At 42.0% G+C, this 22,468-nt stretch overlaps 1 protein-coding gene across 12 annotated transcripts in view; it reads left to right on the forward strand.

Annotated features, from left to right (window-relative positions):
• The window catches only part of LOC105710001 (neutral alpha-glucosidase C), a 161,668-nt gene that overhangs the window by 83,210 nt on the left and 55,990 nt on the right, over positions 1-22,468 (forward strand). For 2 of the 12 annotated variants that reach the window (XR_010338604.1, XR_010338608.1), the window contains one exon: positions 2,418-2,531. The exons of 2 other annotated variants lie outside the window; for them this stretch is intronic. Coding sequence is in view for 6 of the 10 variants with exons in the window: in XM_064365940.1 (XP_064222010.1) it covers positions 7,528-7,847 (320 nt within the window). In the remaining 4 variants the exon portion in view is untranslated. Of the gene's footprint in view, positions 1-121; positions 1,747-2,417; positions 2,532-4,967; positions 5,106-5,128; positions 5,741-7,527; positions 7,848-20,654; positions 20,910-22,468 lie in introns of those variants that run through there. 8 more of the 12 variants (XR_010338605.1, XR_010338606.1, XM_064365934.1 and 5 more) reach the window with 8 other exon arrangements.

Raw genomic sequence — 22,468 nt, forward strand, 5'->3', positions numbered from 1 at the left:
TAATTTGGAGTGGGGTATAAGGTTTTACACTCAAGTGAGAAAACATTTCAGATTTGAAGAAAATATTTTTCCCTTCTAGAGAGTCATCAAAATTTCCCTCTTTTATTGTCTTGCTGTTTAGATGGTAAAGATCAGCCTGTGGCTTTTATGTATTGTGCCAAAACATCCACCCTGAGCCTGAAGAAGCTCTCACTCAACATTGCCACTGACTGGGAGGTCCACATCATATGACAAAGAGCTGCCCTTGGTGACATGAGCAGGGACCTGCCTGCCCTTTTCAGCTTTTCCCCTTGCCTTTTTTGAGATTTGTGCTGCAATCTGCTTGCCTTCCCTGAGTCAAAATAATCTTTCATTCATCACCATTATACTAATGAACAATAGATTTCATGTTTTAAAATTTCCGATTTTACATGTTAAGATGTAGTAGCAATATTCCTTGTGTCAGACATCACTTTTTCTCCTGGACACATACCCCTGAGACATTTATAGTGTTCAGGAGTCTTCCATTGCTTCCATTCCTTGAGCAGGGCTGCATGGGTCTGTTTTAATGTGAGCCAAACCTACCTGGGCAGCCCATTTGCCAGGGCTTGCCTCAGGCCATGTGACATTGGCGCTTTGGCTGCAGCAGCTGAGTTGCTCAAGGCCAGTCTCCAAGTGGACAGAAGCCTCTGATACTCCCACCAGTTGTCTTTCACCTACATGGACTGGACAAAGCAACCCTCTTGGATTTGTACTGCATGCTCTGCAGCAGTGGGAGTTATTCTCCCCTAGAGATCAACTTGGCAGCACAAAGGATTCTTTTTCCTCTTGTGCTTCTCAGGCTAATCTTAAAATCCATGTCTTTTAACCTGTTTTTTAATTAAGTGTTATCTACTAACCAAAGAATATTCGTAACATGAGTAAGCTATAATTAATAACAATGAAATAAATACCCATGTCTACTTCTACTGAACTTCAGAAGTAGAACTCATGGCTGGGACTGGGATGAGGCAAGTGAGGCCCTGGCCTTGGGCGCAAAATTTAAGGGATGCCAAAAAATACAGTAATCAAAATAAGTAATATTTCAGTGCACTATTTTTAAAAATCAGAATTAATGCAAAAAATACCCATGATGAACAAAATATCAAAATTTAAAATAAAGACAGGATTAGTATTGCTGAGTTTTCCTTTTGTCCCAGGCTTTAATATGGTTTGGTATGAATGAGGCAAAACATTACAACATACCAGTCACGTCATGATGCCCATGGATCTACAGACCTCAGTGGCTCCCTGCTGCCTGCTGCACCATCTGTTTTGGCAGCCTCAACTCTTCAGCACTCCTTAGCACACACCTCTTCTCATCAGGCTTCCTCCACTTAGCAACTTGCCAACGGCCCCCTCTGCGCCTTCTGATCCCTGGGCAGCAATATCCCCCTCAACACCATCCTTCTAGGCCCAACTCAAATCCCACTTTCCCATGATGCCTAACTACCCCAACACCCCTATCCCCACACCCATTAGCAGTGATTTTGCCCTTCCCTGAAATGCTGTCCCACTTATAACTGTGCTCTACTTAGCATTCTCAGGGATCATGCCTTAATGTTTCCAGTATGTCTCTGTTTTCCTACTAGATCGTATGTTTCTCAAGAGCATGTTCTATTTCTCTTCTGTCTGACAGAGCACCATTATACCTGACTTTCAGTAACTGTTCGGCTGTGATTGCTTAGCTGGTGGATTTAATTGATTAAAAAATTATATTTGAATGTATTTCCATGTCATTTACTTTTCTGACACAAGATTCTTCCCAAAGGCAATCAATATTGTGCATTTCCTCATGGACACATTTCATTGTATGAGTTGAGATTTGCGCTCTGCACCATATGTAAGCCCACAGAGACCCACACAGATTCTTTCTGTAAGTTTTGCAGTTGAGAAGAAAGGAGCAACCTTGTATTATCTGAAGCCATAGTTCCTATCTTCATATGTCTCTTACCAACCTAAAATAAAACTTAGCCAGAAGACTGGGTGCTCCTCCCTAATATAAATGATAGTTTTTAATAGCATTTAAAGTTCAATAAGAACTATCTTTAGGTCAACATTTATAACATGTTTATTCTTCCATTTAAAATATTGTTGGGGGAATGGAATAGTAACTAGTAGAGTAAGTTAATGAGGAACCGCTCTGTTTTGACCCAAATCTATATTGAAACATTTGGCTATAGACAAATGGAGAGAAAGAAAGTCTGGGTGTTTTTAATGGTTTTCTGCTCTTACTGCTTCTCACACTTTACCTACCTCCCGTTGCTGAATTTGTGTGCTAGAGAGCAACATGGGGCTGAGTTGTCCTACAAGCATTAAATTACTTTGTTGTGGCTAATTCTTAATATGATTTCACAGGAAACTGGATTTTATGTAAGGAATTTTATTCATTTCAACAGGGTTCCTAAAAAAGCTCTAAAATGAATACATAGTATGTCTTTCCTTCAAGATGTAAATGTTAAGGAATGAGTTGACAAATCAGTTTAAAAACAGAAACTACCCAACAGAAAAATGTAAGTATAATCTTTCAGGATGGCAATCTGGCAACAATATCAATAATCTTTTAGCCTGTTTGGGCCCAGGCTAGTCTTGAACTCCTGGGCCCAAACGATCCTCCTACCTTGGCCTCCTAAAGTGCTGGGGTTATAGGCATGAGCCACTGCTCCCAGCCTTACCTTCTCTCTTGGGACAGTTGGCAACATTGGAATGGGATCTTTTGATTACATGGTAATTTTTTTACTTTTAAGCATTGTGTTAGGATCATATAGAAGAATTTTCTTTGTTTTAAGGAAAATACAATTCTGGAGTTTGGTCTGTGTGCAGAATTCCTTCACTTTGTCACATACCTTTCACTATCAAGGCATCATAATGATAAGCAGCAGAAACACAGTCAAAGCACATAAACATTGGGAGCTGAATGGTTTTCAGCTAATTAACCCCTCTGCCTAATAAGCCTGAGTAATGAGATTCCTCTGACAATATCAAGCATTCCACTCTGCTTTTAGGATTTCTACCTACCAAACCCTCAGAGAGCTACTCTAGACTATAAAAACTTTTCAGGCCAGGAGATTGAAAGCCATCAGCAGCTCCACTGGAAATAGGCTATCATATTAGCCACTGACCACAGAGGCCATATAGCTAGCATTATAGGAGAAATAATAGAGACATTGGCATCTAATATCAGATTTGCTTGTCTCATGACCAGCCTTGCTAAAGGCTCTAGTGCCACAGCAAGACTTGCCAGAATTAGACAGCTGCTGCTTTATTTTTTTCAAGACAGAGTCTCACTCTGTCACCCAGGCTGGAATGCAGTGGCAGGATCTCGGCTCACTACAACTACAACCTCTACCTCCCAGGTTCAAGCGATTCTCCTGCCTCAGCCTCCCAAGTTGCTGGGATTACAGGTGTGTACCACCAGGCCTGGCTAATTTGTACTTTTAGTAAAGATGGAGTTTCACCATGTTGGCCAGGCTGGTCTCAAACTACTGACCTCATGTGATCCACCCACCATGGCCACCCAAAGTGCAGCAGCTGCTTCTTGACAGTTGTTTCCAGCCAGGCCAATAGTATTAGATTTCTGTCTAGTCAGAGCCAGGAGAAGGGGAGCCCAACTACTTATATGCAAGGCCATGGCGATCTCATGCCTAATTCACATCAGTTAAATCTTATTCATACATTTACTTCGATGGAAATCAAGAGACCTGGAGTCTAGTTTGGTTCTACAGTGAACTGGCCGAGTGATCTTGGCCATGGAATTTAACCTCTCTGGGTTTTGTTAAAGAGAAGATCTCTAGGCCTGGTTCAGTGGCTCACGCCTGTAATCCCAGCACTTTGGGAGGCCGAGGCGGATGGTTCACTTGAGGTTAGGAGTTTGAGACCAGCGTGGCCAAACTTTTTAGTAGAGATGATGAAACCCCATTTCTACTAAAAATACAAAATTAGCCAGGCCTGGTGGTGCACACCTGTAATCCCAGCTACTCGGGAGGCTGAGGCAGGAGAATCACTTGAACCTGGGAGGCGGAGGTTGTAGTTTTAGTGAGCCAAGATCATACCACTGCACTTCAGCTGGCAGGAGAGCAAGACTCTGTCTAAAAAAAAAGAAAGAAGAAAAGAGATAATCTCTAAAATTCTGTGAGTTTTCCAATACTTAACTGTAAAAATACAGCAGATATTTCAAGTTTCCTCAATTGTAAAATGGAATTAGTCAAACTTGCAGAGTTGTTTTACAGATTTAAAATATTTTATGTGTACAGAAAGGGAAAAACAGTAACATTACCAGGGAGAAACCTGGTAAACATCACTTTAGGCAAGTGATCAAAGTTGACATCACCTGTAATAAAACCTATCAATAACATGTACCCACAAATACAGTTTGAGGAGATGGCCATGTCACATCTGTGATAGTCTTCCCCCAAATCCATTACTTCAGTCTAATCATGTGAAAAATAACAGAGAAATCCAAATTTAGGGTCATTCTACAAAACACCTGACAAGTACTCTTCAAAAGTGTCAAGGTCATGAGAGACAAAGACTGTGGAATTATCAGAGACTGGAGGACACTGAGGAGTTCTATCTTTGCAACTCTTTTGTAAGTCTAAAACTATTTGAAAATAAAAATTTTTTGAAGGTCTCTGTGAAGTGGCTAGCTCTCAGTAGGTACTTAATGAGAGGTATTATAATTATAAGCAAAGACATTGCTTCCAATGGTGTTAGAAATCCAAGAAATGCTTCTTGGTGGCAAAGACAGAGCCATTAGTTGGCAATGCTGTGCAATGGAAACCATTCTAGCCACAGAGATTACATGACCGTGGGTGAAGTATGTTATAAAAACTAATTATCCTTGAAGGGGCTTCTGGGAAGTGAAATGTGCAGCTGTTTATATACTCTTTATATGCCCTTTGTTCATGGGCTCGAGTTGGATTTCTTCCTGATAGCATTGGTTTCCACAGCTGTGCCATTGAATAAACTTTGAGTTTGGACCTGTTCATCTGAGAGCATGTTTTATCCACAACAACTGACAGAGCAAAACGAATGGCACCTTGCCCTTTCTGTGTTTGATATACCCACCTGCTCTGACAAGAGGCTCACCACTGTCACACGCTGCTGTTAGTTACTCACAGATGGTGCTGGCTGAGACAGCTGAGGAAAGAAAGCTCGGTGGGTGTGTGGCCCAGAACAGCTCCTCCGCCTGGAGCAGATCAGCCAAGACTCTTTGATTGCACTGGCAAAGCCAAAAGTGTAAGAAATTTCTCTTTGTGTAGGAAAATTTCATTTACCAGATATATGACATATATTTATTAAGGGCATTCTATATGCCTAAACCTGAGAGGGAAATGGGAACCCAGTAAGTTAAATAAACAGAAACAATAAAATGTGGATCGGTGCTGTGAATTTCAGTGGGGGACAGAATGCTGGTTTGGGACCCAAACTTACAACAGTGGGGGAAGGAAACCCTACCTTTGCTGTCTGTGCCATTGGTGACTTTGAAGATGGAGGTCCATCTTTTTAGTGCAGGAAGATAGGCCAGCCTCTGATTGGAGATGCTATATACTACATGAGCCTGGGCAGATTATACCTGCTGTCCACATAGCAGATACTCAGTTAATGCCCATTGAGTGAATGCTGATTTGTGTCAGCAAATGAATCTATCATTTAACCTGATCTAACTCCAAAGTAATATTAAATTCAAGTTTTCTCTAACAACACCATTTATTGAGTGCCTAAGACAATCCTGGCACTATGTTAAATGCATTACATAAATTATTTAATCATTACAGAAACCTAATAACAGAATGACTGTAATTGTACCAATTTTATAGGTGAGAAATCTGAGACATAATGGAAGAAATAACTCAGCTAAAGTTACACAGGCACAGCCAGTAAGGGGCCAACCTAGACTTTGAACCGAGGTGGTCAGCCTCCAGAGACCGCTGTCCTCTATTCTGCCTCCCCAGTTAAAGAGCCCTGGGCATTTTCTTGGAGGGACAGAAGGCTAGGCTGATAGTCCTGCAAGCCCAGACATAGAGTTCTTCAAAACTGCAACCCCAGGGATCAGGAGGCTGATAGTACTCACTATTTTACCTGTCACTTCCTACCTTTTTCCATAGCCGCTAACCTGGGATCATTGAGACAGGTTGCATGGGAACAGGCATGACTGCAGTCTAGGACATGCCTCCACTCTGCCATACTTTAAATGTGGTCATCTCCTTTTTGGAGCAGGTATTGTGGGTAGAAGACAAGGTGGAGGCCAGGCAGGCACTTCCCTTCCCCAGAGCCACTTATGCTCTCATCTAAGAGCTCTGAAACCTGCTTCTTAGGTGTGGCATCTCAGGACTTGACAGGCAGTCTGGTTCAGTATCCAATTCCAACTTATGTCTCAGATACCTAATGTGGTGTGGCTGAACAAGTCAACATATAACCTGTACAGTAAGTTCTCACTTAACATCGTTGATAGGTTCTTGTAAACTGTGACTTTAAGCAAAACATATTGTGTGCTATAGGGACTTAACTCTTGTTTATATCAGTTAGCTTGGTTTTGCTACACAGTACATCATTTTGCTTAAAGCCACAGTTTACAAGAACCTATTAATGACGTTAAATGAGGATTTACTGTGCCCAGGTGCACTTATTGTAGCAGATTCAGTCCCAGTGTTTCTTTTAGGGGTGGGGAGAGACAAGAGGTGGCAAGGTCAAGTACACAGGTAGTGACAGGGAGTTTCTCAACCAGGGACTCTGATGAGTACGATTTTCCATGCAGACATTTCCAATGAACACTGACCCAAGAACATTCTAGAAAAGATGCCAAATCTAACATTGAATAATGTTCTGATAGCCTAAAATTTTAGGAATGAAAATCATGTTCTCTAAAATTCACAGAATGTTTTCCTAGAATTCAGTACCTCCCGTTCACCCTAACTAGCTTTTTTGCAATACTGTTTTCCATTCATTTGGTGGCCAGTAGTTGGGTGGTCTGTATAACTGCCTACTCAGTAACATGTCAGCAGTTCTCAGCTAACTTCCAGCGTTCACCTTACTCAGATACTCCCTTTTCATTTTCTGACAACACTAGCATGTCATGGCAACAGAGATGTCCCTAGCCAGGTTCTCCTTTCTCTACCATGCAGTCTCTCTTGCCCTCATACTCACAGTGTTTCTTCACATCTATTTTTAGTTTTCCTGGCTCAAGCTTCTTCAGGCCACTGAAACACAACCCTCACTCTCTTTCTCTCTCCCTCTGGCATGCATGCTGCTGGTAGGAGCCCCCAGGTAAACATTGCTTCAGAAATCTTTTAGCACTCCTTTCTCAGGAAAACTTATGTCTTCAGGATTACAGCTCAATTTTTAAGATGGACATAACCCTATATGACCTTCTGATGGGCTTTCAACTTTGAACTGGATATGGACACTTTTCTCTCAGATGACAGAATTACTTCAACTTCTCCTTTGCAGTTGCTTCCTTTCCTTGAAGGTAGCTGTATCTTGTTTTCTTTAAAAAGCTTTTTCTTCCAGAGTCACTTGCCATGCCAACCGTTATTAGCCCATCTGTGGCTCCAAGGACAGCGGCTGAACCCAGGTCCCCAGGGCCAGTTCCTCACCCGGCCCAGAGCAAGGCTACTGAGGCTGGGGGTGGAAACCCAAGTGGCATCTATTCAGCCATCATCAGCCGCAATTTTCCTATAATTGGAGTGAAAGAGAAGACATTTGAGCAGCTTCACAAGAAATGTCTAGAAAAGAAAGTTCTTTATGTGGACCCTGAATTCCCACCGGATGAGACCTCTCTCTTTTATAGCCAGAAGTTCCCCATCCAGTTCGTCTGGAAGAGACCTCCGGTGAGTAGCTTCCTGCTTGCTGGCTGGGTTTTCCCCCCACAGAGGAGTCTTCCCACTCAGCACCTCCAGCAGCTCAGCTGTGCACATGTGCACTGGGAGAAGGATCCTAGCAGCAGCTCTGCTGGGCTCTGTCCTTAAGTGTGAAGCAGGGAGTAGAGGAACAGGTCTTAGATATTTCACCAAATCTTAGCAAAATCCAAAGGGAGAGTAGGGGAGGTGGAGCTGATTCTCATGCTCTGGCTCTTTCTGGAAAAAAAAAAAAAAAATCTTGCTTTTTATAAAAGTGATTGGAACTCAGTTTAATTTATCCTGTAAAAATAAATATTCCATTCTCAGAACAAATTTCAGACAGCCCAGATCTACTCTTTCATTTTAAATATCTTTCATCTTTATAAGATTACTTCAGTTTCTCTAGATAAAATCGTGATGTTATTCTTCTTTAATTTACCAGTGGCTATATCTTTCTGAAACACAAAAACTCTAGAAAGAGGGGAATCATAGGCAAGGAATATTTTTTCATGCATAAAATGTTAGGGTTAGAGAGAGAGAGACCTAGCAATCACTTTTGTCCACCTACCTCACCTCATAAATGAGGAGCACACCAGAGTGAAATAAATCCAGTGGGCACATGACAGAACCCGGATTAAAACGCCTTCTCTTTTGGGAAACTCTCCCAGCCTCTAGGTTTCATTTATAGTGATCACCAGGAGGAAAATCACATTCCCCTGGCTCACCTCTGTGATCATGCCTCCAGTGTGACTCTTGTTCTTAATTCAAGGAATATTTATTGAGCATCTACTAGTGCCAGCAGTGGGCAAGCAACTGGGGAGACAGTAGTAAGAAAGAAAGACCAAAATTCCAGCTGTCTTGGAACCTAGGGTCCTGAAGGGAAGAGTGGCATTGAACAAGAGTGACACTGTCAGGAGATGATGTTCTGGGTGTCACAGGATTATGTGGCAAGAAGAGCTAACCTGGTCCAGGGAGAGTAACCTTCCCTGAAGAAATGATGGCAAGCTGAGACCCGGTGCTATTTATCAGCGATGTTTTTCTTTATTAACCTAAGATGGGCTGGGCGCAGTGGCTCAGACCTGTAATCCCAGCACTTTGGGAGGCCCAGGGAGGATTGCTTGAGCCCAGGATTTTGCAACCAGCCTGGGCAACATGGTGAAACCCCATCTCTTTTGTACTAAAAATTCAAAAAATTATCTAGGCATGGTGGCACATGCTGTGGTCCTACCTACTTGGGAGGCTGAGGTGGGAAGATCACCTGAACTCAGGAAGTTGAGGCAGCAGTGAGCCAAGATCACGCCACTGCACTCCAGGCTGGGTGACAGGAGTGAGACCCAGTCTCAAAAATCAACAAGAACAACGAAAGAAACCTGAGGGGAAATACTCCACAACACTGTGTGTTCCACAGGGGCTCTTCTGGGTTCTTTGCTAAGGCCCATGACTGTCCCAAAGGCCCTCAGTTTAGGAGGTAACACTGCTCTGCTATCAGAGTATTTGGGCATGTCACACCCCCCTGCTCAAATATCTTTAGTGACATCCCTCTCTCAGCCCCCACTGCCTTCAGGACAAGTCCAAACTCCCCAAGCCATAGGCCCTTCTCAGCTGGTCCCTGCCTACCTGTCCAGGCCCATCTCCACCCTCTTTCCTCAGATCCTGACACACCAGCAGTGCTTAGACATTGAGCTGCTCTGTTGTTCCAAGTCTCACACCAGAGATCTTTGCTCATGCTGTCTGTTCGCCTGGCATGCTCTTTTTGTTCTTATCTGAAACTGCTCAGGGGCCACTTCCTTCAACCTTTCTCATGACTATTTCCTTCTCACTGAAAGCAGAGACCCTTCCTGTTCATCTCTGATGCCCCCTCATCCAGCACAGGCCAGCCCCATAGTGGGTACTCAGCCAATGCTGGTTAATGAAAACCCACGCCTGAGGGCCTTGACCAGTGAGATAAGATGATCTTGCATTCCTAGGCAGGGAGTTCCTAAAAGCCCTTTCTTAGGCCAGACATGGTGGCTCATGCCTGTAATCCCAGCAGTTTGGGAGGCAGAGGTAGCAGCATCGCTTGAGCTAAGGGGTTGGAGACCAGCCTGGGCAACATAGTGAGGCACCATCTCTATTTAAAAAGTTTTTTAAAAAAAAGCCCTTTCTTAGAATAGGGAGAAAATAACCTACAAATACTGTTTTCAGTGAAATCATTGGTGAATTTGAGTCTTAAAGCTATACTTACAAATTAATAAAAATGCTTTCAGGGCCTGTTATGTCCTAGGCACTAGATTGGTCTGGAAACTTATACTGTCAGTGTCTGTGTGTGAAATGAGGGGTGCAGAAGACCTGTCTGTTCTGAATTGTGCGCCCACCACCACCATCACCAACAACAAAGATCCTGGATTTTCTACTGTTTGAGTCACTAAAGGATCAGATAGCAAAGGCCACTCTTGGATGAAATGCCCACATGTTTCCCTGGGATTAAGATCACAGGAACACTGCCCAGTGGGTTCACTAGCATAAATGAGAAATAAAGAATTAGAGATGGTCAGAGTTGGAATGAATCTTGGAGAGGCAGTCCAGTGCCCTTGCTTTACAGGTGAAGTGATTAAGGCCCAGAAAGGGCAAATGACTTATCTAAAGCCACACAAGTTGACTTGAAACTGAAAAACTGAAATGACTCCAGAACTTTCTGACTGTAAAGCACTTCTTGGAGACATCAGTTCTCCATGAATTTCCTCGGTTGTAGTGACCTTTGCCAACCCTGAGCAGTCTGAAAAGACTATGTCCTGTTAGGAAAAGCACCAGGCAGGTGAGTAAAGGCCTTCCTGCTTTTACTGTCTAAGGCACAGAACCTTTGGAAACCAACCTGAATTTTTTTTAACCATAACTATTATTTATTATGATTATAGTGATAATAATTATAATAATGATACAGGAAGAATTATTCCTGGACAACTATAATTCTGGTTCAAATAGCATGCTGCACTTTCAGCCTTTCCCTCTTAACAGAAAAGAGGCTCTGGCCAACTCTTCCCAGCCCTGTAATCTCTTTTCTCACTCACCACTGCTACCTCACAGCCTTTCTTCCTCTATTTGGGAGCATCATGCATTGAGTTTCTAGTCCAAACAACGTGATTCCTCTAGCCTTTCCTTATGTGATCTATTTCTAGGGTCAGAAAGCAAACAAATTATTCATTATTTTTTTTTCTCTCCCTGCCTTCCCTTCTATTCAATACTTCCCAACTGTTAAGGCAAGTTTTCTTGATGACAGATCCCAGGGCAAAATAGAATGGCTTCTAGAACAGGGCTCTGGGATGCTGGTGCCCAATACTCTAGAGATAGGTTGGGGATGGGAGAGCAGGTCATGTTTCATTCCGTGGGGTGGAAGGTTCAGTTGCACCACACTCCAGGCCTCTCTCCTTCCCTTGGTGGGTTTGTAAAGAGAACTTGACCTGTAAAGTCCGGTTCTTGGCTTCCATCTTTCTCTGGGAAGCAAGCTGCCTGCAAGAAGCATGGCTTCTGCTCTCTGCTCCTCCTTGCAGCAAGTTTTCATGAGTCAGGTCCCCGTGGGGAGTCATGCAGGAGTCCCTGGGCCACCTGGTAATACATGGTTAGTAGTAAAGATAGTCGATAATCTTGAGTGAGAACTCACTACATGCCAGTAACTATTCTAAGTGCTTCCCATGTGTTAATTCATTTAATCTTCACAACAATCCTGGGAGGAAGTACGATTATTGTCCCACTTTACAAAGGAGGGAACTGAGTCTCAGAAAGATTAAATAACTCGCTCCAGATCTCCCAGTCAGTGAAGGTTGGAGCTGGGATTTAAACCCACACAGTCTGGCTCTAGAGCCCCAAATCTATGTGATTCTGAGATTTAGATGTTAATATCTGTTTTTATTAATAAATGTGGCATTCTGAACTCCCACCTGCCCTGCACTTTGGTAGTATTCCTTTATTGGCTCAAAACTCAGGCATGGAAATAAGGTGTCATTTGTTGAGCCTCCTCAAGACACAACAGGTATTGAGTGACACCCCAGGGGATGCCCCTGAAAGCAGCAGCCTCTGTAAGTTGGAGATGGAATGGCACAGTAGCTAAAAGCCCAGGCTCTGAGGTCAGGCAACCCATGTTCAAGTCTTAGCCTGCTACCTAACACTTAGGTAATCTTGGTCACATACTTACCCTCATTTTGCCACAGGTTCTCCATGTGAAAATTGGAGAACAACCATAATAGAAGAACCCATCTCATAATTAATTGAGGATTAAATGAGTTAATGCAGGCTAAAAGCTTAAGACCAGCACATGGGTGAGTGCTCAGTAAACATAGACTACTCTTATTACTGCCTACAAGCAGCTGTGCAGTCTCTTTAAAGCAGCAGTATCATAAACATTTTTCCAGCTCAATTTGTGCCTATGACCAGTCAATATATTTACCATGGTAATGATTTGGGTACCTCATACCTGGTCTAAATGCATCTGTCCATCTCAGCATGAGGACATACGTGTGAATGCTCCCCTCATGGGCAGGGGACTGCTTGTCCTTCAGGGCAATTCCAGTTATTTACATCAAATGTAAAATGTATGTTTGGTTGTGAAAATGTGGGTGTATCATAGAGCCAGGAAGGTGACTACAACAGAGGGATCACACTTGGCTGGGAAATTTGGCAACTTGCTCAATGACTGGCGATAAAGACCAGGGCTTCCTCTTTCCCATCTCCATGTGCCTCAGTCATGCCAGGTGGAGAGTTCTTGAGCTATTTATCTCTGCTCTCCTGGAATCCCAAAATCAGAGGAAACCTAGATCCCTGCTGCTTTTAGAGGGATGAGAAGTGAAGGGCTAGTTTCAGGACCTTGTGATGAAAAAGTATCTGGTCCTCTCCTCACCCTTGGTAACATGGGATCCCAGAATTGCTCCACAGTGCCCTGCCCTGCACAATCAACTCAGCTTGCCAGGGCCTCTAGCAGTGGACACTGACAACAATGAGGTTCCTGGGCTCCCCCCGTCTCTGGTGCTAGGTGGAGTCACCTTTCTGTAAATTCCATATTATTCCAGACCCATCCTAACCCAGAGCTTGGAGAAGGAAAAGCCCACCCTATTTAGGAGCTGTATTAAGCCAGACTTCAGGTTAAACTTCACTCCATCAGCATAGTCTCAGTGTGTCTTGGCTCTGCCAGGAGAAGTTATTTCTGGTTGGGCCTCCAGTTCACAGTCCTGAATTGGAGTCAAAACTGCATTATTGGTATACAGCCACCTCCAGCTTAACCTCTAGCTTTTTCCCTAGGAATTCGTTCTCCCTTCCTCTACTGCCCTCCAAGCTCCTGGGACTGATAGCTGGGACTCTGCAGTTTCTTACCGCAACCTTCTGCTTAGCTCTCTTTTCTGTTAGCTGTTGGGAGTTGGGGGAGCTCACCACCTTCCCACTTATCTCCAGATCCAGTGCCTTCTCATTTGCTGGTGGTGGCTAGAGCTCCAGCTATGGGTTGCCTAACCCACCTCATTCCCTCAACTCCTGTCCCCACCTACCTGTCATTACAGGGCCCCACCCATTACCGGCTCAGAGCTGGATCTCCACTTCACCCACATTTCTCTGGTGTTTGCCTTTCCTCCTGCAAGGTATTATTATCATACCCATATCCAGCTGTGCTTTGCCCAGTAATTCAACCTCACCCTTAGCCCCACTCTTCCTCACTTCTGGGGCCAGCTAGTTCCCTCCACCAACACCTGGACCTGTGGAAGCCTCTTTCCCAGTCAGACAGTAGCAGCCCCATAATTCTCCAAACAGATGACTTTATTCTTTGTATTCTGGGACACAAAAATCTCTTGAATTAGGCTTATTTTAAGGATAAAGTTTAGGTAAGTTTCCCAAGCAATAATTCATCATGAGCCTTTATCCCCAAGTCTAGAAGATTCTCAATACTAGTACTTTCTTGATCTTATCAGAGGGTGTCCACAGAAGGTCATGACCACCACCCAGCTGAATGCAGTTGAAGGAAGCTTTCTAACGTAAGTTGCATCACAGTTTCAGAAATATGAGAGAAATTCAGAAATGTGAAGGAAATTGTGAAATGTAAAATGTGAGGGAGAAAAGCATCTCAGAATGGAAAAAGAAGACAAAGGATTCCTTCCCACCTAACTCGCAGTCCTGCCATCCCCAACCTATTCCTTTTCCCAAGCTTTTTCTTTTCTTTTTTTTTTTTTTTTTTTTTTTGAGATGGAGTTTCAAGCTCTTGTTACCCAGGCTGGAGTGCAATGGCGCGATCTCTGCTCACCGCAACCTCCGCCTCCTTCCCAAGCTCTTTCTTCCATGCTGTCTATCGACATGGACCCACCACACTGGCTGGCTTTGCTGCATTCTGTATGACCTGGTCTCTTGACCTTTCCCAAGGTCCTCACCATCCAGGCAGAACCAACTGCTTCCTTGTGCCAGGGCTGTTACACCAGGAGAAAAAAAAAGCATGACATTCTTCAGGGTAGATCGTCTTACTGCTGTGGAATTGTGGTCTGCTTGTGATCTACTTTAAGAGTGTTACCTTCTGTCAGACAGAAAAGTGAGGTCACTGTCCTAGCCACAGAGAGGAAGAACTGAGGACATTGTGCAGTGGGGTTAAGACAGCTAGAGTTAGAACCAAACAGAGCCAGTCTGAACACTGACTCAGCCACTAGCAAGTCACATAGGTAAGTCATCAGAAAGTCCTAGTAGGTGTGCAAGGTAAGGTAGCAATTACTATCAGCATAGGCAGCAAAGGGCAGGAGCATAACACAGTGATGAAGAGCACAGGCTCTGAAATCAGGCAAACTTCATTCAAATCCCAGCTCCATCGATTAACAATGTGACTGCAGGCAAATTATTGACCATCCTGAGGTCTCAGTTTCTGTATCCTTTCTATGTTCATAGAGTTGTTGTAAGGATTAAATGAGATTCTGTATATAACATGGTTAATACAGTGAGTCAATAAATAGTGATGATAGTAACTGAAAGGCAAAGTGAAATACCCAATTGAGAGCCAGCCTTCTGTCTGCTCAGCAGAGAATCATGATAATGTCATTGGGGGTAGGGGGGATGAGAAAGGTGCATATGTTTTGGTGAATGTGACAATTCTATAAGTAACTTTTAGGAGCACCTTCTATTATATTCTATAAGACAGCAGCTCCTCATGGGGGTCATGATGGGGACAGAGCTCTGGACATCATGGTGAATAAATTGAAGTGACTCAGCAGTATAATACTGACAGTGAGAGGGGCTGGGACAGAAATGGCCAAGAAATACAAGATAGGTGCATTTTCCTAATTATAAATAAGGCAAAGCATCTTTTTTGTACACTTGTCTATTTCTTGATCATCTGTATGTCACTGAACATGAAACACCTACTAATGTCTTTTGTTCATTTTTCTCCTAAGTTGTATTTTTCAATTTGAATTGTAGGCATTCTTTATATATCCTGGATACTAATCCATTCTTGGTTAGATGTGTTAGAGATATCTTCTCCCAACTTGTGACTTGCCTCTTCACCCTCTTAAGAAGACGTTTTTAGGGTGGGCGTGGTGGCTCATGCCTGTAATCCCAGCATTTGGGAGGCCGAGGTGGGCAGATCACCTGAGGTCAGGAGTTTGAGACTAGCCTGGCCAACATGACAAAAACCCATTTCTACTAAAAATACAAAAATTAGCCAGACATAGTGGCAGGAGGCTGTAATCCCAGATAATCAGGAAGCTGAGGTAGGAGAATCACTTGAACCCCGGAGACAGAGGTTGCAGTAAGCCAAAATCCTCCCACTGCACTCCAGCCTGGGCGACAGAACAAGACTCCATCTTAAAGAAAATTTTAAAAATTTATAAAGCTTGTTGGGATTTTTATTCCAGGTGCATTGAATCAACATGGATTCTTGTTATTCAATATTATCAATATTGCATCTTGATAATATTGAGTCTTCCTATCCATGAAGCAGGGATGTTTCCCCATTTAAATAGGTCTCTTTTAATAAATGTTTTAAAATGTTCTCAATGACACCTTGAACATTTTTTTTTTTTTTTTTTTTTGAGATGGAGTTTCTCTCTTGTTGCCTAGGCTGGAGTACAATGGCACAATCTCAGCTCACTGCAACCTTCACCTCCCAAGTTCAAGCAATTCTCCTACCTCAGCCTTCCAAGTAGCTGGGATTGCAGGCATGCACCATCATGCCCGGCTAATTTTGTATTTTTAGTAGAGATGGGGTTTCACCATGTTGGTCAGGCTGGTCTCGACCTCTTGACCTCAGGTGACCCACCCAACTTGGCCCCCAAAGTGCTGGAATTACAGGTATGAGCCACAGCGCCTTGCCTGCCTTGAACATCTTTTGTCAAATTTATTCCTAGGCATCTTTTGACAAAAAAAAGTTAAACAAAAGTCATTTTTGTTAAGTGGCATCTTTCTTAAAACTGTGCTCAATTCCTCAGGCATAAACATGCATTTAACTCATTTATGCAATATATTTGCTAAACTAATAATAATTCTAGTAATTTCTTTTCTTTTCTTTTTTCTTTTTTTGAGATGGAGTCTTGCTCTGTCACCAGGCTGGAGTGCTCACTGTAACCCCCACCTCCTAGGTTCAAGCAATACTCCTGCCTCAGCCTCCTGAGTAGCTGAGATTACAGATGCCTGGCACCATACCCAGCTAAGTTTTGTATTTTCAGTAGAGCTAGGATTTCACCATGTTGTCCAGGATGGTCTCAAAGTCCTAACCTCAAGTGATCTGCCCACCTCAGCCTCCTAAAGTGCTGGTATTACAGGCATGAGCCACCAAGACCAGCTGTAATTCTAGTAATTTGATTGTAGATCTGAAGTTCTTTATCTGTATGTAGATTCTATATTGATAGATAGATAGATAGATGATAGATAGATAGATAGATAGATAATTTGCAAATAATGACAGGGCTGCCAAGTACCTTATGCAGTAGCCTGATTCTTGTTCTATTGCACTGGCTAAACGCTTCAGCATATTGTTACATAAGAAAATAACAGACATCCTCATCTGGTTCCCAGTTTTCAAGAGACTATTCTTAATTTTTCACTGTTGAATAGATTCATAGACACCACTTATCATTAAGAAAGTCCCCCTCTAGACTTGCTTTGCTAAAAGTTTCTTTTAAAATCACAAATGGTTGTTGAACTTTATCAAATACTTGTTCTGCATCTGTTGAGAAAATCATGTAATTCTCCTGCTTTAAACCATTGATATGCAAAATTACATTAATAGAGTTTTCTAATGTTGACAACTGGCATTCTTAGAAAAGCACATTTAGACCATATTAGCTTTCTTACACATCACTGAATATTGATTTGCTAATCTTTTATTTAGGTTTTTAAGTATCTGCTCACAGATAGATCATAGCTTTATGAGATTGGCTTATTATTTATCTTTCTTGTGCTGTCCAATTTTGATAACATAAAATGAATGCAGAAGCAGCATGCAGTGGCTCACGCTTGTAATCCCAGCATTTTGGGAGGCCAAGGTGGGCAGTTCACTTGAGGTCAGGAGTTCAAGACCAGCCTGCCTGACATGACAAAACCCCGTCTCTACTAAAAAATACAAAAATTAGCTAGACATGGTGGCACATGCTTGTAATCCCAGCTACTTAAGAGGCTGACGCACGAGAAACGCTTGAACCCAGCAGACAGAGCTCGGCTCAAGTGTTGCAGTGAGCCAAGATCGCACCACTGCACTCCAGCCTGGGCCACAAAATGAGACTCTGTCTCAAAAAGAAAAAATTAGTACAGGATGTGCCTTCTTCTGAAAGAGACTGCGTAAGATGAAAACTAAATGTTCTTTAAATATTTGGTACCATTTTGCTGATGTTTTCTTTAAAGAAAGAGTTTTATCTACAACCTCTTTAATAATCATGGATCGTTTGAAATTGTTTTTCTTCTTGAGTCAGTAGTAATATTTATTTTTCTAGGAATTTTTAGTGATCTTATCACAAAGTTTGTTGTTTTTGGCTTTAAAGTCAATTTTGCTGAATATTAGTGTAAGTACACAAGGTTTTGGGGAAAGGTTTTATGTTATTTTTTTTATCTTTTTCTTTCAATGGTTCTATGTTCTAATATCATGAATGTATTTCTTAAAAAGTGCTTATGGATTTTTAAACAAACATATTCTAAAAACCTTTGTCTTTTAGCTGGAAATGTTAACCTATCTACATTGATGATGAGTATTAATATATTTTGGGTTCATTTCTATTTTCTTAACATATACTTTGTATTGCTTTTTAAATGTTCTTTGTTTCTTCTATCTACCCTTTTAAATTTATTGTAAATGGGATTTTTTTCTTTTTTTCCTTTCTACTAATTTGAAAGATATAGACGATTTCTGTTTTTCCAGTGATTCCCCTAAAAATGTCAACATACATACTAATCTTCCCAAAGTTGAAATTAATCAATAACTTTATCTTTCTCTTAAACAATATGAGAACCATAGAACACTTTAGTCCTAAGTCCTCCTCTCCTAACTAATATGTCTTGGTGTTCAGAATTTTAGTTCTATCTTTATTTTTCTTTTATTTCTTTCTTTATTTATTTAGATGAGTCTTCCTTCATTGCCCAGTCTAGAGTGCAGTGACCCAATCTCAGCTCACTGCAACCTCCTTCTCCCAAGTTCAAGCGATTCTCCTGCCTCTGCCTTCCAAGTAGCTGGGATTATAGGCGCCCACCACCATGCCTGGCTAATTTTTGCATATTTAGTAGAGACAGGGTTTTGCTAGGTTGGCCAGGCTGATGTCAATCTCCCGACCTCAGGCGATCCACCCACCTCGGCCTGTGGGATTACAGGCATGAGCCACAGGAATTACAGGCATGAGCCACTACACCTAGCCCAATCTTTATTTTCTTATTTATTTTATTTTATTTTTTTTTTTGCAGTTCAGCGCTGCCCAGTCATGGGCTTTACTAATTCTTATCAGGCTTCAAGTCTCTCTTTTTTTTTTTGAAGAAAAAAAAGGAAGAAAGAAAGAGAAAGAAAAAAGGAATGAAGAAGAGGAAGAAAAAGGAAGAGAAAGAGGGAGAGAGAACGAGAGTATTGCTTTATTGCCCAGGCTAGAATGCAGTCTAAAAATGGGAATTGAAAACCTCTTTTATGCCAATAATTGTGCTTAACAATGGAGACAGGAAGGTATAAGGGAAGAAAATAACAAACAAGCCGCCAACCAATATTTCATTTAAACCTATGAAATGCTATGCAATTATTGAGGAGTGATTTACTTCCAATTATGTAGTCACTTTTGGAATAGGTGTGATATGGTACTGATAAGAACGTATGTTTTGTGTATTTGAAGTGGAGAGTTCTATAAGTGTTTATTAAGTTTACTTGTTCCGGGTCTGAGTTCAAGTCCTGGATATTCTTGTTAATTTTCTATCTCGTTGATCAGTCTAATATTGACAATGTGATGTTACAGTCTCCCACTATTATTGTGTGGGAGGCTAAGTCTCTTTATAAGTCATTAAGAACTTGTCTTATGTATCTGGGTGCTCCTATATTGGGTACGTGTATATATAGGATCGTTAGCTCTTCTTGTTGCATTGATCCTCTTTTGATCTTTGTTGCTTTAAAGTCTATTTTCTCTCCGTTTGGTTGGTAAATCTTCCTCTGTCCCTTTGTTTTGAGTCTTTGTGTATCGTTGCATGTGAGATGGGTCTGGATACAGCGTACCGATGGGTTTTGGCTTTTTATCCAGTTAATAATATATATGAGTTTAATACTGCCATTTGATGCTAGCTGGATATATTTTTGGAAAGGCTGATACTGGTTGCTCCTTTATATGTATAGTGCTTCTTTCAGAAGCTTCTGCAAAGCAGGCCTGGTGATGGTGAAATCTCTAAGTACTTACTTGTTTGCAAAAGATTTTATTTTTCCTTCACTTTTGAAGCTCAGTTTGGCTGGATATGAAATTCTGGGTTCAAAGTTCTTTTCTTTAAGGATGTTGAATATTGGCCCCCACTCTTTTCTGGCTTGTAGGATTTCTGCTGAGAGATCTACTGTAAGTCTGATGGGCTTCCCTTTGTGGGTAACCTGACCTTTCTCTCTGGCTGCTCTTAGTATTTTCTCCTTAATTTCAACCCTAATGAATCTGACTATTATGTGCCTTAAGGTTGGTCTTCTCGAGGAATATCTTTGTGGTGTTCTCGGTATTACCTGGAGTTGAATATTGTCCTGTCTTACTAGGTTGGGGAAGTTTTCCTGAATAATCTCCTGAAGAGTATTTTCCAACTTGGATTCATTCTCTTCATCACATTCAGGTACACCTATCAAACATAGATTAGGTCTTTTCACATAGTCCCATACTTCTTGGAGACTTCATTCTTTTTTAACCTTTTTTCTCTATCTTGACTTCTTGTTTTATTTCATTAAGTTGGTCTTCGAACTCTGATATCCTTTCTTCTGTTTGATCAATTTGACTGTTAAAACTTGTGCATACTTCGCAAAGTTCTCGTGTTGTGTTTTTCAGCTCCATTAATTCACCTATATTCCTCTCCAAATTGTCTATTCTTGTTAGCATTTCGTCAAACCTTTTTTCAAAGTTCTTAGTTTCTTTGCATTGGGTTAGAACAAGTTCTTTTAATTCACAGAAGTTTCTTATCATCCGCCTTCTGAAGCCTACTTCTGTTAATGGAACGCACTCGTTCTCCATCAGGGCTTGTTCCGTTGCTGATGAGGAACTGTGATCCCCTGTAGAGGGAAAGGCATTCTGATTTTGGGTATTCTCAGCCTTTTTACGTTGGTTTCTTCCCATCATTGTAAATTTATCCACCTGTTGTCTTTGTGATTTCTGACTTTCAAATTAGGTTTCTGAGTGGACGTCCAACTTGTTGATTCCCAGCACCGAAATCTGAGCAATCCACTGCGCCGGCCAAAACAGCGATGTTAAGATTGATGGTGCTTTTCTGCCCAGGAATCGGCCAAAAGGGGACCCAGTCCCGCTCACTCTGCACCAAGAACTGCCGTGCTGAGGTGCCAGCAAAACTGCCGCGCCGGCCACAAGGGTCACGCTGGCAACCCGTGGGGCTCCTCTGCTGGGAATCTCCTGGTCCGTGAGCAACAAAAATTCATCTGAAAGTGTGGCGTCCTCTCATTCTCTGCACTTTCACTGGGAGCTACAATCCAGAGCTGCTAGTGGTCAGCCATCTTGGATCTCTCTCCCAATCTTTATTTTCTAATCTTAAAAATCAGAAATTAAAAATTTTAATCTAGTCAATATTTACTTAGATTTACACGTTTACCAGTTTATTTACTTACTGTTCTATCCTGTGTCTCAGACTTTTCCTTCTATAATAATTTTACTTTTTCTTAATTACAATGTTTAGAAAGTCCCTTAGTAAGGGTCAATTTGTAGTAAATAAGAACGCTGCATTTTTACTTGTATGAAATTTGCTCTCACTCTTGAAAAGTTTTGCTGTCTAATCAGTCCTAGGTTGATGCTAGTACTATCTTCTGGCTTACATCGCTGTTGAGAAGCAGCAATCTTTCTTTCTTTTTTTTTTTCTGAGACAGAGGCTCTTTCTGTCACCCAGACTGGAATGCAGTGGCGTGATCTTGGCTCACTGCAGCCTCTGCCTCCCAGGTTCAAGCTATTCTGCTGCCTCAGCCTCCCAAGTAGCTGGGATTACAGGCGCCCACCACCATATCCAGCTAATTTTTGTGGGGTTTTTTTTGTTTTGTTTTGTTTTAGTAGAGATGGGGTTTCAACATATTGGCCAGGGTGGTCTCCAACTCCTGACCTCATGATTAACCCACCTTGACCTCTCAGAGTGCTGGGATTACAAGCATGAACCACCATGCCTGGCCCAGAAGCAGCAGTCTTTCTAATCAGTGTACCTTCATAGGCCATCTGTCTTTTTCTCTGACTCTGGAGAACTTCTCTTTGTCTATGGTATTCTGCAATATTACTATGTTGTGTCTGATGAGCTCAAGTATTTGGAAGATCTGTCACTGGTAAAACGCTTGATAGGTACATAGAAAAATAAGAGAATTATCAGTAACGGGAAGAAAGGAACAGTTATACAGAAAGGAAATGTAATTACAACATACCACTTAGCTACAAAGTGAACAATGTATAATAACACTAAAGTAAATAATGAATTTTGATTTTGCCAAAAATTTTTTGTTTTGTCATGAGACAGAGTCTCATTCTGTTGCCCAGGCTGGAGTGCAGTGGCACAATCTCAGCTCTCTGCAATCTCCACCTCCCAGGTTCAAGCAATTTTCCTGCCTCAGCCTCCTGAGTAGCTGAGGTTACAGGCATGCACCACCACGCCCTGCTAATTTTTGTATTTTTAGTAGTTACAGGGTTCATAATCCCAGACATTTGAGAGGCTGAGGCAGAGAATCACTTTAACCTGGGAGGCAGAGGTTTCAGTGAGCCAAGATCATGCTGCTGCACTCTAGCCTAGACAACCGAGCAAGACCCTACCTCATAAATAAATAAATAAAGTCATAGCTTCAAACTTCAGTGGACATAAGACTCTCCTGGTGAGCCTATTCAAAATGCAGAGTCCCAGACCTCTACCAAAAGTGTCTGAGTCCTCAGGTCTGGGACAGGGCCTGGGAATCTGTATTTTCAACTGGCAGCCTAGATGATTCTGATACGTGAAGTTCAATG

Source organism: Aotus nancymaae, unplaced genomic scaffold, assembly GCF_030222135.1.
Source record: "Aotus nancymaae isolate 86718 unplaced genomic scaffold, 86718_ANA_hifiasm-v0.15.2.pri h1tg000062l, whole genome shotgun sequence".
Classification (NCBI taxonomy): domain Eukaryota; kingdom Metazoa; phylum Chordata; class Mammalia; order Primates; family Aotidae; genus Aotus; species Aotus nancymaae.